At 36.5% G+C, this 12509-nt stretch overlaps 1 protein-coding gene across 8 annotated transcripts in view; it reads right to left on the bottom strand.

Moving 5' to 3' along the window:
* The window catches only part of DCLK2 (doublecortin like kinase 2), an 87575-nt gene that overhangs the window by 25795 nt on the left and 49271 nt on the right, over positions 1-12509 (bottom strand). For 5 of the 8 annotated variants that reach the window (XR_008577021.1, XM_054824905.1, XM_054824902.1 and 2 more), the window contains exons 4-7: positions 10771-10872; positions 9386-9436; positions 7923-8017; positions 529-601 (exon numbers count right to left, since the gene is read on the bottom strand). Coding sequence is in view for 6 of the 8 variants with exons in the window: in XM_054824905.1 (XP_054680880.1) it covers positions 529-601; positions 7923-8017; positions 9386-9436; positions 10771-10872 (321 nt within the window). In the remaining 2 variants the exon portion in view is untranslated. The remainder of the gene's footprint in view (positions 1-528; positions 602-7922; positions 8018-9385; positions 9437-10770; positions 10873-12509) is intronic. The other 3 variants (XR_008577022.1, XM_054824906.1, XM_054824904.1) reach the window with 1 other exon arrangement.

Genomic DNA, 12509 nt, shown 5'->3' on the forward strand with positions numbered 1-12509 from the left:
AAAATGCAAATAAGGTTGATAGCAGCTTATTTCAGTATTTTTAAATTAAAAAAATTACTCTAAAATGAAATTTTAAAATAATTACAAAAATAACATTGCTTTAAAGAGATAAGGAATGAAGGGTTAAGTTTAGCTAAGGTCAGTTGATGGCCTAGTAGTTCTACCTGAAGCACAACATGCTGTTTTGAGGAGGGCTCCACTTTCAATCCAGCCACAAACACATTTCTGGTGATACACTGCAGGTCATGTTCAAAATCACTCAAATTCCTAATAGTGACTATTGAAGAGCAGGGTCCACTAATGTACTACCACATGACAGAAAAAAGAACAAAATATTGATTTCCTAGCTTTACTGCCTTGATGTAGAAAATGCAATAACAATTTTTCCAAGATAAGATTGTCAACAAGGTATCAAACATCTCAGAATAAAAAAAATGATTTGGAGTCATCAGAAACCCTCTAAAACTGCTAAAACAATTGTCACAACAAAATTTTTGCAAAGATTGTTAGCAATTATTGGTGTCCTACCTTCGGGACTCTGGCAATGGAGTGATTCAGGTACACCATTCACATTGGAAGAAGATCCACCATGTGGAGGTATCTATGGAGATACGTAAGAACTTATTATTTCTGATGGTAACCACAAGGAGGAGCCTGACAAAAAGCAGCAAAATTAAAAAAAAACCCCAAAAACCCACCCTGAAGAGTCAGTTTACTTTTCTACTCCCATCTTATTTTTATCCTTGCTTTCTCACAGTTCATCATCATTATAATACACCATTGTCCCTTGCACCAATTTAAGATTCAGCCTTGATATTCCTATTTAGATAAATGATTGAACAGATTTCAGTAAACAGCAAAGAAAATTCCCTCCAGCTGCACCAAGTTCCATTTAAGCACTATAGAGCCAGTGTGTTTGAAGGCAACATACCCTCCTTATTCTACACAACAAGACCATTACGATACGCTCTGTGTACATTTTCATGTGAGCCATAGACAGCCATCTCCAGACAACTATTCAGCGGCCAGTGCAGGAAGCACGTGGTCTCATGCTGCAGTCTAACACATCTCTTCATAGCTAGCACTGTCTGAGGTTTCCTTAACTGAACTCTGTCCATATATGCTCTCTTCAGATTAGCACTGAAGCATGCTAGGAAGGTAATGTAGAAATGCTTGCATGGCCCTACTAGTTTTCATTTAAAGAAAAGAATTTTGGCATAGGTGGCTGAGTACATCTAGGATAGTCAGATTTGCTTGGTAATCTAGTGGTCTATGTTTTAGGTTGTTACGGATTTATGACATCTACAAGCATTTCAGGTTAGATGTCTGATATGCATACAGACACAGATCCAGTTTTAATAACTGTAACACAAACATCTAAATGATTTTGAAGGATGAAGCCAGAAGAAAACTACTTTTGCTGCACTAACAACTTAATTGGTACTCTATCTGAATCTTCACAATTCTACTTAAAGTCATCCTGTCATACTGCCCAGGGACATGCACAAGAATCAATTTTTATTTTAAAAAGGGGCAGGGGCATAGGAATGAATGCCATAAATAGTAAAATGTACTGGATGTGTTCTATGCACCATTGTTTTATAAGTGCTCCCATTACAATTAAGTATAAGGAAGCTCTGTGAAATTAAAATATATTTTAAATCATTCCACCTCCTCTACGGAACATTTCTTGCTGTTTCGTTAAGTTCCATATCTTGTTTTCTTCATGGGCTATTATAGTAGTTCTCACCACTCACCACATAAAGGATTAAAATGCTTCTCTGCCTTAAGCTCAGTGTCTGTTGAAATGGCTTTGCATGACACCAGGAATGCAAATGCAGCATTTTCCATTTTAGCTGACATTGTCTGGTTACACTGCTGAATATTTTAAATCATTAACACTATTGTCAATGAAAGAACTGAACTGACAGATAGGGATATTGTCTAAAGGCTCATGAAATGCTAATGAATGCTTAAGTTTCTTGTGGCAGCTGAGCTGCCAAATCAGCTAAAGGTACAGTAACTAGAAGCTGTACAACTTAATTTTGCAGAGCCCCTAAAACAATGTTTACTAGCATTTGGCATAGAAGTAGCATCAAACAGAAACCAGTCAGCTACTACTCTGCTCCTTGCTAATAACTTAAAACCAGACTATGTTAATGCTGTTATCTTTCCGAGTTATCTGTTTACTTAACAAGGACAAGAAACAAGGACATTTGGGTTAAATGGCATTTGTGCAAAATTACGAGTCAGTCTCTTAACCAGTAAGTCACATTTTCTTCAAGCATGAAGCGGAGATACCAGAACAGATCACTGCAAAGTATTAGTCATCAGCCAAAAATATTAATAATCTATTTTGGCTTTTCAGTGAATGACAATACATGGGAATATCTAGCTCACATTTCCAACTTCCTTCATCCTTGTAATCAGCTCAGAGCATGACAGGGCACATTCCTTCTTACCACGGTATTTACAAGAAGGAAGCAAACAGCAACAGGAAAAAAGCTAGAAGGAATACTAAAGGAAAAAAAAAAATCTAATGCTGCTGTTGTGGCTGAGGTGCTAGATCAGAATCTGAAACGGCAGGTTCTGATCTTAGCTCTGCCACTAATTTTCCTCGTGGTTCTAGACATGAGGCTGAACTCACTCTACAACAGAGCTTGCCTGTAATTTGGGTACTGTAGGTCTGTGTCTCAGTTCCTCAGCAGCAAAATCAGTCTAGTCTTTCCCTACTGTGTCAGAGCACAGTAGAAATAAACTCTTAAGATGTTTGCAAGGTGCTTGACTAGCCAGAAAAGGTCGGGAGGAGGTAGGAATTGACAATAAGCAACACGGAATAAAGTGATTTTTATTATTAAAGTAATTTTCTACTCATTTAACTACCCAGTGACATGTAATATTTAGAATACCTTGTACTGTTGGTATCCCAACAGCTGCAGGTACTTTGAAGGTGAAGTAAAGATTTTAGAAGTGCAAGTAGACTTGAGTTGTTCATTTAGGCATTCCTGAAGTAGCAAGGAGAAAAGGAACCATGTTGCTTTGATACTACACTAGTGAATATGGACGGCATCTACAATCACACCACAGATTAGGTTTTGCAACAATTCCTCCTCCTGTATTCTAGTCCACACAGTGCTACTGCTCTCTTCCAATACTGTTCCCCTTGCACATGATAAATTCAGAGTGCACAGGTCTTAGATCCACCCTCACATACAAATGCAAGTCCTAGAAAACTCAGACCTGAGGCAGAATTTGATTCTTTGTTTTTAAAAGCTCACGGAGTAATTTAGAGCGGCAATGGCTATCCAGCCCTTCAAAAACAATCGCCTCAGAATGTAGATGCTACTGGCCAAGAACATCTTACGCTGATAGGCACTTCTGTTGCATTTAAACATCATTCCATACATAATATAACAATCATTGCTTTCACTTCCCTTAAGTTGTCTCCCCACAGGTAATTTGCGTTTCAACAGCACATCCAGAGCCAAATACAAGAGATACTGAGAATATGTCAGTGGATACACAGTTCTCAAAACTAGTTGCATATAATTTTACAGACTAATTAAAGATGCTATAAAAAGTTACAAAAGTTACTGGGCTGAAAAAAACCTGCCCAACTGTTTTGTCTTCTTCACATGCTGAACTATTTTCTGTGGAATAACCATTTTTCCAGATTCACAAAAATATCTAAACATATTGCTCTATATTTTCTATTATTTTATACAGACTGACTGTGACTTAAGCCACCAGGTTTATTAACATGACACGTAGTTTTGTGAGAAACATTCACATTCGATGTGTCATATGCATAAGCTTAGCACACCTACTTTAGTACCCAGTGTGCTTATTACACCTTGACATAACAACTAAGGAACGGGTATTTAGCATTCTTCCTTTCACCCCTACTAATATCCAAACCCATTAAAAACTCTGTTTTATACTTTGCATTGTAGGATTTTTTTTTACTATCTGAAGTATCCAATGTACAATGGTATAATGTGCCAGACAGGTACATCCTGCTAGATACTGTGTGTGTCAGGATTTCTACTTTCAAGTTAATGATAAGAAATTGAAAGCATACGCGCACACACACCTCCCACCCCCCATATAAAAGCCTTTAAACCATCACAGAGTCCAAGAGCATAATAAGAAAGAATAAGACAGAAACATTGTATTTTTTAAGTGATACTTAAACACCACTAGTAACCCAACTATACTGAGGACCCACCTGTAATAATACAATAGCCAATTAAAATGTAGTGATTTTGCTGGCATTAATTTGAGCATACATGGTATGGCATATACATAAAGTCATGCATTTTGTTGCACCGCTCTGGAAACACTGAAGAACAACATAAAGGTTTACCCTTTTTCTAAAGAGATTTTGAGTTGCATCACATTATGTAAAGCTTTTAGCAAACTGATAACAATGGTGAACGGACTTAACACCAGTCCAGCACAAATTAGTCAGCTCTTTTTATCTACTGTATGAGCAAGAAAGATGCTGAATTGTAAATTCAACAAAGGCAGCAGTTAAAGAATTCCTCTAGGAACTGCTATTACACCTGTGTCAGTAGGTTGGATAATTGCATGTAAATATTCTTAACATGTAACTGCTAACAGAAGCACATGTGTACAAAACTGAAGAGATTAAACCCTTGATGAAGATAGGCACTAATCCTTCAAATCACTTAAGCACATGTTTAACTTTAAGTACATTAACATCCTCATTGAAGTAAAAGGGACTAGTCAATAGCTTAAAGTTAAACAAGTACTTAAGTTATTTGTTGGATCAGGTTTTAATGCCCTTTCACTTTGGTCATTTAGTCAATCAATCGAAAAAGTAATACTGAGACAAATTCAAACACAATGCTATTTAGCACAAGTGGGATTCTAAGAAAGGCTTGGACTGGCACTAGCTTTAATCTCTATGGAAAAGGTAACAGAAAAAAAAGAAACTCAGCACATTTGCTCAAAAAGAGTATCATACAGAGTTACAGTACTTGTCAACTTTTATATATAAATCTTTTACCTTGAAACAAACCCTCTGCAAAGGGTGCTTAGTAACTGCGTAAAATTGTGACCTTAAAATAAACAACTTTACTAACAACACATAGTAGCATGCAATGGTATACATATTTGACACTTCCTGGAATAAAGGCATTTATCAGGAGTTGTGGGAAAATTCTGTATTCTTGAGCCATAGCATAAATTCCTTAATTCAATATAATCTCATACGCAGCACAATTTTTTTAAAACACTTCTGCAAGAAGAACAACAGAAGCAAAGCCCTCCTCTTAAAACATAAGCTGTTCATGAGGAGGCTTTCCTGCAAGGAATTTTCTGTGCCTGACGGTCGTACCACTTCTGCTTATAAAGTGTTGTGAAGCAGAAGGAATCCTTGGGGACCAAAGAGACTTCACTGTAAAGGAAAAGTGGTGTTTGGAGAATATGATGTAAGACTCAATGTCTGAGACTGAGGAAAAATTTGGTGTTGCAATCAGTACCTTTTGCAAGTTTACTGCCTTGATGACTAGTACTATCACTTAAGCTCTATGTTGATCGTCTAACTTCAAAAAGCTTAGCCAGGTTCTAATCTATAGTCAAATATTTAATTTTGCTCTGGCTTTCTGAACAACACAGTTTTTAAAAAGCAGTTCATGTGCAGCTGCTCCAATGGTCTGCTCTTTGCAGGAAATAGAAAAATCATCCCTGATTTGTTGCCTTTTCCTGCTGCTCCAAGCTCCTATAAAACTATTCTTAAAGTGTTGCTGTTTCATGTTCTACAAAAATAAACATACATGATTTCTACACAACAAATCAGCCAAAATATTGCATTTCCAAAGCCAGAAAACTCAGAAATATACTTTATTCTTTCACTGCCTGCCATGGTATTTATATCTACACTTCCATTCAGCTGTAATCATGCAACCTTCTTTATATGAGTGCAGGAAGCCAGGGTACTTGTCTGCACAGCAACAAGGAATTATTTAACAATAGGGAAAAGCAGTAATCTCAAAATAATAAATTGGTCCCTGCTTTCCTCATTGGACTTGCCAAGATCAGTTCTACGAAAATAATAATAGGTTTCTTAGAAGAATCTAGTTTTGCATAAAGCCATGCCTCCCTGTTAGTGTTTTTATGTTGAAATTTCATCAAAAGAGTCACTACAATGAGAACATAATCAAAAAACAAGGGTCACAGCACAGTGCACTTGATCCTTTTGGTATTTATCCTGAGATTCACTGGATAACTTTCCCTATCTTTAGTCTCAGGAGCCCAGCTGGGATCCTCCCACTGAACAGATGCATCCTAATGGGATAAAAGAAGAGGTACTCGCTACTTCAGCAGCACGTCGGGTCTGAGATGATTAATTTGTTTTTGCTGTTTCCTTTGGTCATATAGGGATGAATTATTTGACACAAAAACCCATTAGTATCCAGCATCAATTAAATTCCAAAACGAAAAAGTACAACAGCCTACTTCAGTGAAATTGACAGTAGAAAGAGGACATGTCCACTTTACTGAAAATTCCTTGTTAGTATCAGAATTATCTCTGTCTTAATGGAGCTTTAATCAGCTAAAAGCAGACAGGACAGCATGGAAAAAAATGAACCAAATTATCTCATTTCTGAACTCGTAATTTCATTAAAGAAAGACAAAAGAGCATTTGTTAAATATAGTGCAGACCAGCTGATAGCTTCAAGTCCAACAATTTTGGTGTCCTCTACTATAAGTTCTATAGCAGAGCTGTCCAGACAAATTTTAAGACACACAGTTCTAATTTTCAGTGTCAGAAGTATTACTGCTCTTGAAAATGCTGTATAGGGGAAAGGCCAAGCTATGTTGCTTTGGACAAAGAGAAGCTATGGGATGGTACAGCTCAACAACATAAAGGCAGAGATCAACACTCAATTGCCTCAATGAATCAAACAACTAAAAATATATTAGAATTAAACAAATAAATCAAAATCTTTTCTCAGAATTATCACAGAAGCCTGGCAGCAACCAGAGTCATACTCCTCACAAAAGAGACAAAGCCTTTGTAACAATTAGCATGTCAAAACCCAAATCTAAATACTATTCAAATCACGTCCTTTAGCCAGTCTCTTAATTGAGAAAACAGTTTTCCACAGAATTATGCAGCCTCTTCACAACTGTTGTGTTCACCAATGGGAGCTATTACTTGATCAGAATAATCAGTGCGAACCATCCAGTGTGCTTCCAGAAAGGCTGCAATTGATGATTTCATAAGAAAATTCTCCTTGAAAGGGCAGCTGCATAAATGCAGCAGTAAGATGCTCAACTGTGCTCCAGACTGTTCCTTTTATTTTACCAACTAAAAGGCACAGAGCAGCCTCTAAGAACTGTAAATGCTACCAATTTTTAAGTGGGAGATGAAGAGAATTCTCTCGGTACAACACAGAGAAAAATCTGCCAGACATCAGGCTCCTCCCAAAGGAACCCCTCACACACTTTCAGGCAGAAGATTGCGTTAAGGGGTGAAATTGTGTGCCACAGATGAAGAAGAGTGCTTCAGTTAAAACTTTGGGCAATGCTACAAGACTATAAGGTATACAAAAGAGGATACTACATTTATATAGGTTGAGGGAATATAAATTACTTGGGGGGCTTCTGCAGCCCCCAAAATAATTGAAAATTTGGAGGCCAAATTGGTATATTCAAGCCACCATCACCCTCCACCTTTCCTAAGCTGAGAGTTCCATCCTGCCAATGAAAGACAAAATACAAAAATCTTACTTCAGATCTCTTCTCCACTTCAACTAAAAAATCATACTAGCAAGGCTGCCCTACAGAATTCTCTTTTTTTCCCCCTTTTCCTTTTTTCTTCTTTAGCATCACTGTAACATATCATTCAACAAATAATGGAATTTAGGGGTTTTAATGGTTCTTGCACTTACCTTGAGTCCACGAAAGCTGCCTGGGCTTGTTGGTGAAGAACTGGAGGACTTTGTAGATTTTGGGGTGGATAATTGACTGCTTGGGGTTCCATTAACTGGCCAAAGCAATAAAAGCAAACAAATGAAAGAAAAGACAAATAAATTAAAAAAACTTAACTTGCTTTTAAACATAACATATATCTCTGACAAGTTAACACTCAAGTCTGCATACAGAGACCAAAACAGACTTCCTCAGCATTTAGGAATAAATTACAAATTTGCATGCTACACAACTGTGCCCCCAAAACTCATGTGGCTGGATATGGGATCAAGACGACATCCAAATATTGCATTGTCATTCTTGAGATTAAGGCCTATTCTGTCCTTTGCCAGTGCAAAAGCTTTGGGCAAATTAATAGCCATAGCCTTTTAAAACTGTATTATTTATTGTGATATCCTCCTCTGCTGAGGATCTTATTTAAAAGAGTTGCCTGTACATAGCTTTGCCAGTGTCTTCTGAGATCCACTGCACATGAGTTGGTACACAACTGCAACAACAGTAAAAGCTGGAATTGGCCCTGTGTAGATGTAAAAATTTTGCATCTACAGGAAGTCAGCCAAATGCTATTTCAGACAGTAGTATTTTTTTTTTAAACTCAAAAAACACACAAGCAATCTGTATTCATTTTTGGCACAAACTTGTCCACTGCTATTGATTTGCTGATTATTTCATGTATATGCAAAACTTACCTTATCTATTTTCTAAGTATAAGGTCTTTTGAGGTTTCTTTCGACATGTATAGCAGCCTGAATATACAGAAAACAATTTTCTTCTCTGTTGTTCTTTAAGCAGTACACATTAGGCTACAACTCTTTAGCATATTGGAATGCTGAAAACTGAAAAACCTATGAATTTAAATTGTTTATGTCTAGTAAGGTCCAAAGTTTCAACTTACTTGCTAGTCAAAATGCATGTTACTTGTTTTAGAGATACTTTCACTTTGAACTGAAGGTTCAAAGAGGTTTCTTAGTGTTTTAGAACTTAGGCTGAAATAACACAACAAAACAAAGGAAGGTAAGAAACTGCAAATAAAATTAAAAACTATGACATGTGATTTTGCACTGCTTTTTTCAGCAACACTTACCCATCTTTTTGTGCTGGCTGAAATTTTATATGCTTTAGAATACACATAAAAATGCATTGCTCCTCAGAATTCTCCTCTACTTGTCGTCAAATTATACCTTTACAAATTTAACTTTGACACCGTTAGCAGATGTCCAACAACTATAAAGCATCATTTATATTATTTCACTCAAACAACCTACTTTAACAAAAAGCCTACACCTATTATGTCTCTGGTTCAACAAATGCAAACCGTGTGTTTCAAGCTTGAAAATATTCACAAATGCAGCGAAAAGAAGACAGGTAAATGGAGAGGGAGGAGACACACTAGTGATATACAGCCATAATAGTAATGGCTCACCTGGGGATTTTGCTGAAGAGTAAGCACTGGAGTAGTGGCCACCCCTCTTTACTGTACTCATATATTTGACACAAAGGAAAAAGACATTAAGGAAAGAAGTTATTAAACAGCTCTGAACATGCATGAAAGGAAGAAGGGTAAATAAAGATAAGTAAAGACTACATGAGAGAAAATGGCAAGTAAATAGAAGGATAAATACCAGACACTTTGGATAATTTTTTCAACTTAATCTAACCAAAGGGGGTGTCCAAGTAGAAATAAGTAAGGAAATGACAGCACTGATTTCTAAATACTTTGCATAACATTCACTGTTGATAGATATCCCATGCGCTCTCATTGGAGTTAACAGGATTGCACAAAATGTAGATCAGTTGTGAAACTCACTCTTCATGCGACATTTTTTTTTGTTGTTACTGTGATCCTTCTTTGAAGCTTTTCAGTTAAATATTCAACCTTTATAAACAGATGATAAATATTCCTCTTTGAAAGAACCCAAAGACATAAAATTACTTTAACCAGCATCAATTAAACACAACAAATATTGATATGGAAATGAGAATATGGAACATGTTGCAGTTTTGAATACACACACAGGAGCATACATGTGTAATTACATTCAAAATAGAGCATCATCTATTTACATATTCAATGGTTTGATTTCAGAGCTACTTCTCCAGGTCTGAGGGGAAAAAAATAATTAAGTTTTATTGTATTTAGAAATTAAATGCAGAGGTAAAAAAAGGAAAAAAGTAAGCTTCGCCCTTCTATTTATTTGCATTAAAGACTCAATGGTTGGAACATATGGTGTTCAGCCAAACTGCTGGCAAAACACAATGTGAACCTTTCTTTGAAATTACAGGAAGCACAAGAAGAAAAAAAAATTCTCTGTTAATGGGCAATAACATTCCAGAACATCTCCTAAAATTACTTGAAACAGCAAAATCCTGTATTTCAGACAGTATCTGGCTTATATAGGAGAAACCTTTCAAATTCAAAACACTTAAGGGTATACTCCCATTCAATGAACATGAATTTAACCACATAACCATCCTGTAAGTTAATAGTCTTCAAGAAAATCAAGTGCCATGCTGAAAACATATCCCAAGTGTACAATTAGCACAAATTATTCCAATGTTCATAAACTGAAACTTTTTGTGCCTGTTAATTAAAAAACAGAAACCACATTTCTTTTCAGGATTCAAAAATAAATGCAAATTTTATTATAAATTAGTATTAAATCTATGAGACAAACTGAAAAAATATTTTTTCCCTCAGAAAACAAAGAATGGCACTTGTATTCCAGACAGAGCCAACAGTTTTTTCATGCCATTAAGCAAATTCTAACTTTCATGTATTTTACGTGTTCAGCTCTTTCCTAGTAGTACCTGAGGCAGGTGATTTGCTTCGACGTGAAGGTCCTGGACTTTTGGACCCAGTATGCCTCATGCCAGATGATCGGGAATAAGAGGACTTCATAACACGGCATTCTACAAAACAAGCAGATAGAACATTGACAACAGTTCACTGTACAGGCTTCCTCCAAACACTACTGTTGCTGTTTATTATCCAGAAAATGAACGTCAGTATTTTCTAAACATGCTTGCCCAACTGAATAAAACAAATTTATAAAAGCATCTCAGAACTTTAACCTACATACCATACAAACATATTTGAGGTACTCAAATGCTGTATTACATTCTGCATGTAATATTTCTTCATGTCTTGAAGCTGGATCATTACTATAATTCAAGTTTGTACCTACACGCAGCTGAAAGAGTAATGTGAGCTGATGCCAAGGTTCTTCTGATAATTCAGTAAATCCTGCATACTGTAATGGCAGCTTCACATAGGGCAACTGCACAGCAAGCCACATTCACCTTCTTTTGTGAGAAACTGATGTTGCGACCAATTTTTAAAGAGGTGAAAAATGTCTCTTGCTTCCAAAAGGTTGAGACATTAGATTACTACCATTTACCATCAGCTATATATCATTAAATAAAGGACAACCTAAATGGGAAAGGAATCAATAGACATACATGCATCGACATTTTGGAAACATTTTAATTCCTACAGTTAGCATCTACTGCAAATCACTCCCAATGGAATCACATAAATTTCCTTCCTAATTTTGTCCCTGTTATTCATCACTATGATGTCAATGCCATCATTATGTTGCCACATCACCATCAAAAATAGTAAGTAGAACATGCCCTGCCAATCAAGTCATGTTCCGCTCTGTACCTAACCTGCTTTTCTCCATTAAGACCTCCAGAGTTATTAGAGGAAGCAGGGACCACCAAAGCTGAAGAGACAAAGGGAGGAAAAAACCCCTCCATCACTGGGTTCTCAGAAAAGAAATGAGCCCAGTTAGTCTGTGCATGGTGTAATGGGAAAAGCAAACTTATGGCCTTAAAATCTGCAAGGGACATTATGATTTTGCCCAGACTGGGATTTGCAGTGTGACTTAATACAAGCATGCTCTTCCATTCCAGCATAAGAATAAAATCATATCTTAGCCAGTCTAAAACTATTTAAAAAAAAAAAATACCCTTTTTGTCACCTCCACATTAGCTGAATCAACTTAATCAGGCAGTTCTGGAAAAGTAGCATGCTGGCAATAACAATAGAACAAGAGCCAGCTGAATCCTCCATCCATCCAAATATATGGACCAGTGGTTAGATATTTACCTATACTTCTTGGTGTAACTGAAAATTTTGTAATGAAATTATAGCATTTGTACAAATAAGAAAAACAGCAGGTGCTTTTGTTGTCAGTTACCTGAGAGCAAGGCAAACACCCCCCCACACCACCTCATTCACAACCTGAAGCTCTCCTCAAATAATCTGATGATTCTTGCCAGGGCAAGTTTTCTTTACCACAGATTATTTTTTCGTAGAAGAAAATCAAGGTGATTCTACAGCTGAACCAATATAGACAGAAAAAAACATGTCTAGTAGGGCCTGTAGCAATAGGACAAGGGGTTTTAAATTAAATTTAAATAAAATTAATTTAAATTTAAAAAGGGTAGATTCAGACTAGATAAGGAAGAAATTTTTTATGAAGGTGGTGAAACACTGGAACAGGTTGCCCAGAGTGGTTGGAGATGCCCCCTGCTGGGAAACA

The sequence above is a fragment of the Grus americana genome, chromosome 4 (genome assembly GCF_028858705.1).
Source record: "Grus americana isolate bGruAme1 chromosome 4, bGruAme1.mat, whole genome shotgun sequence".
NCBI classification, from domain to species: Eukaryota; Metazoa; Chordata; class Aves; order Gruiformes; family Gruidae; genus Grus; species Grus americana.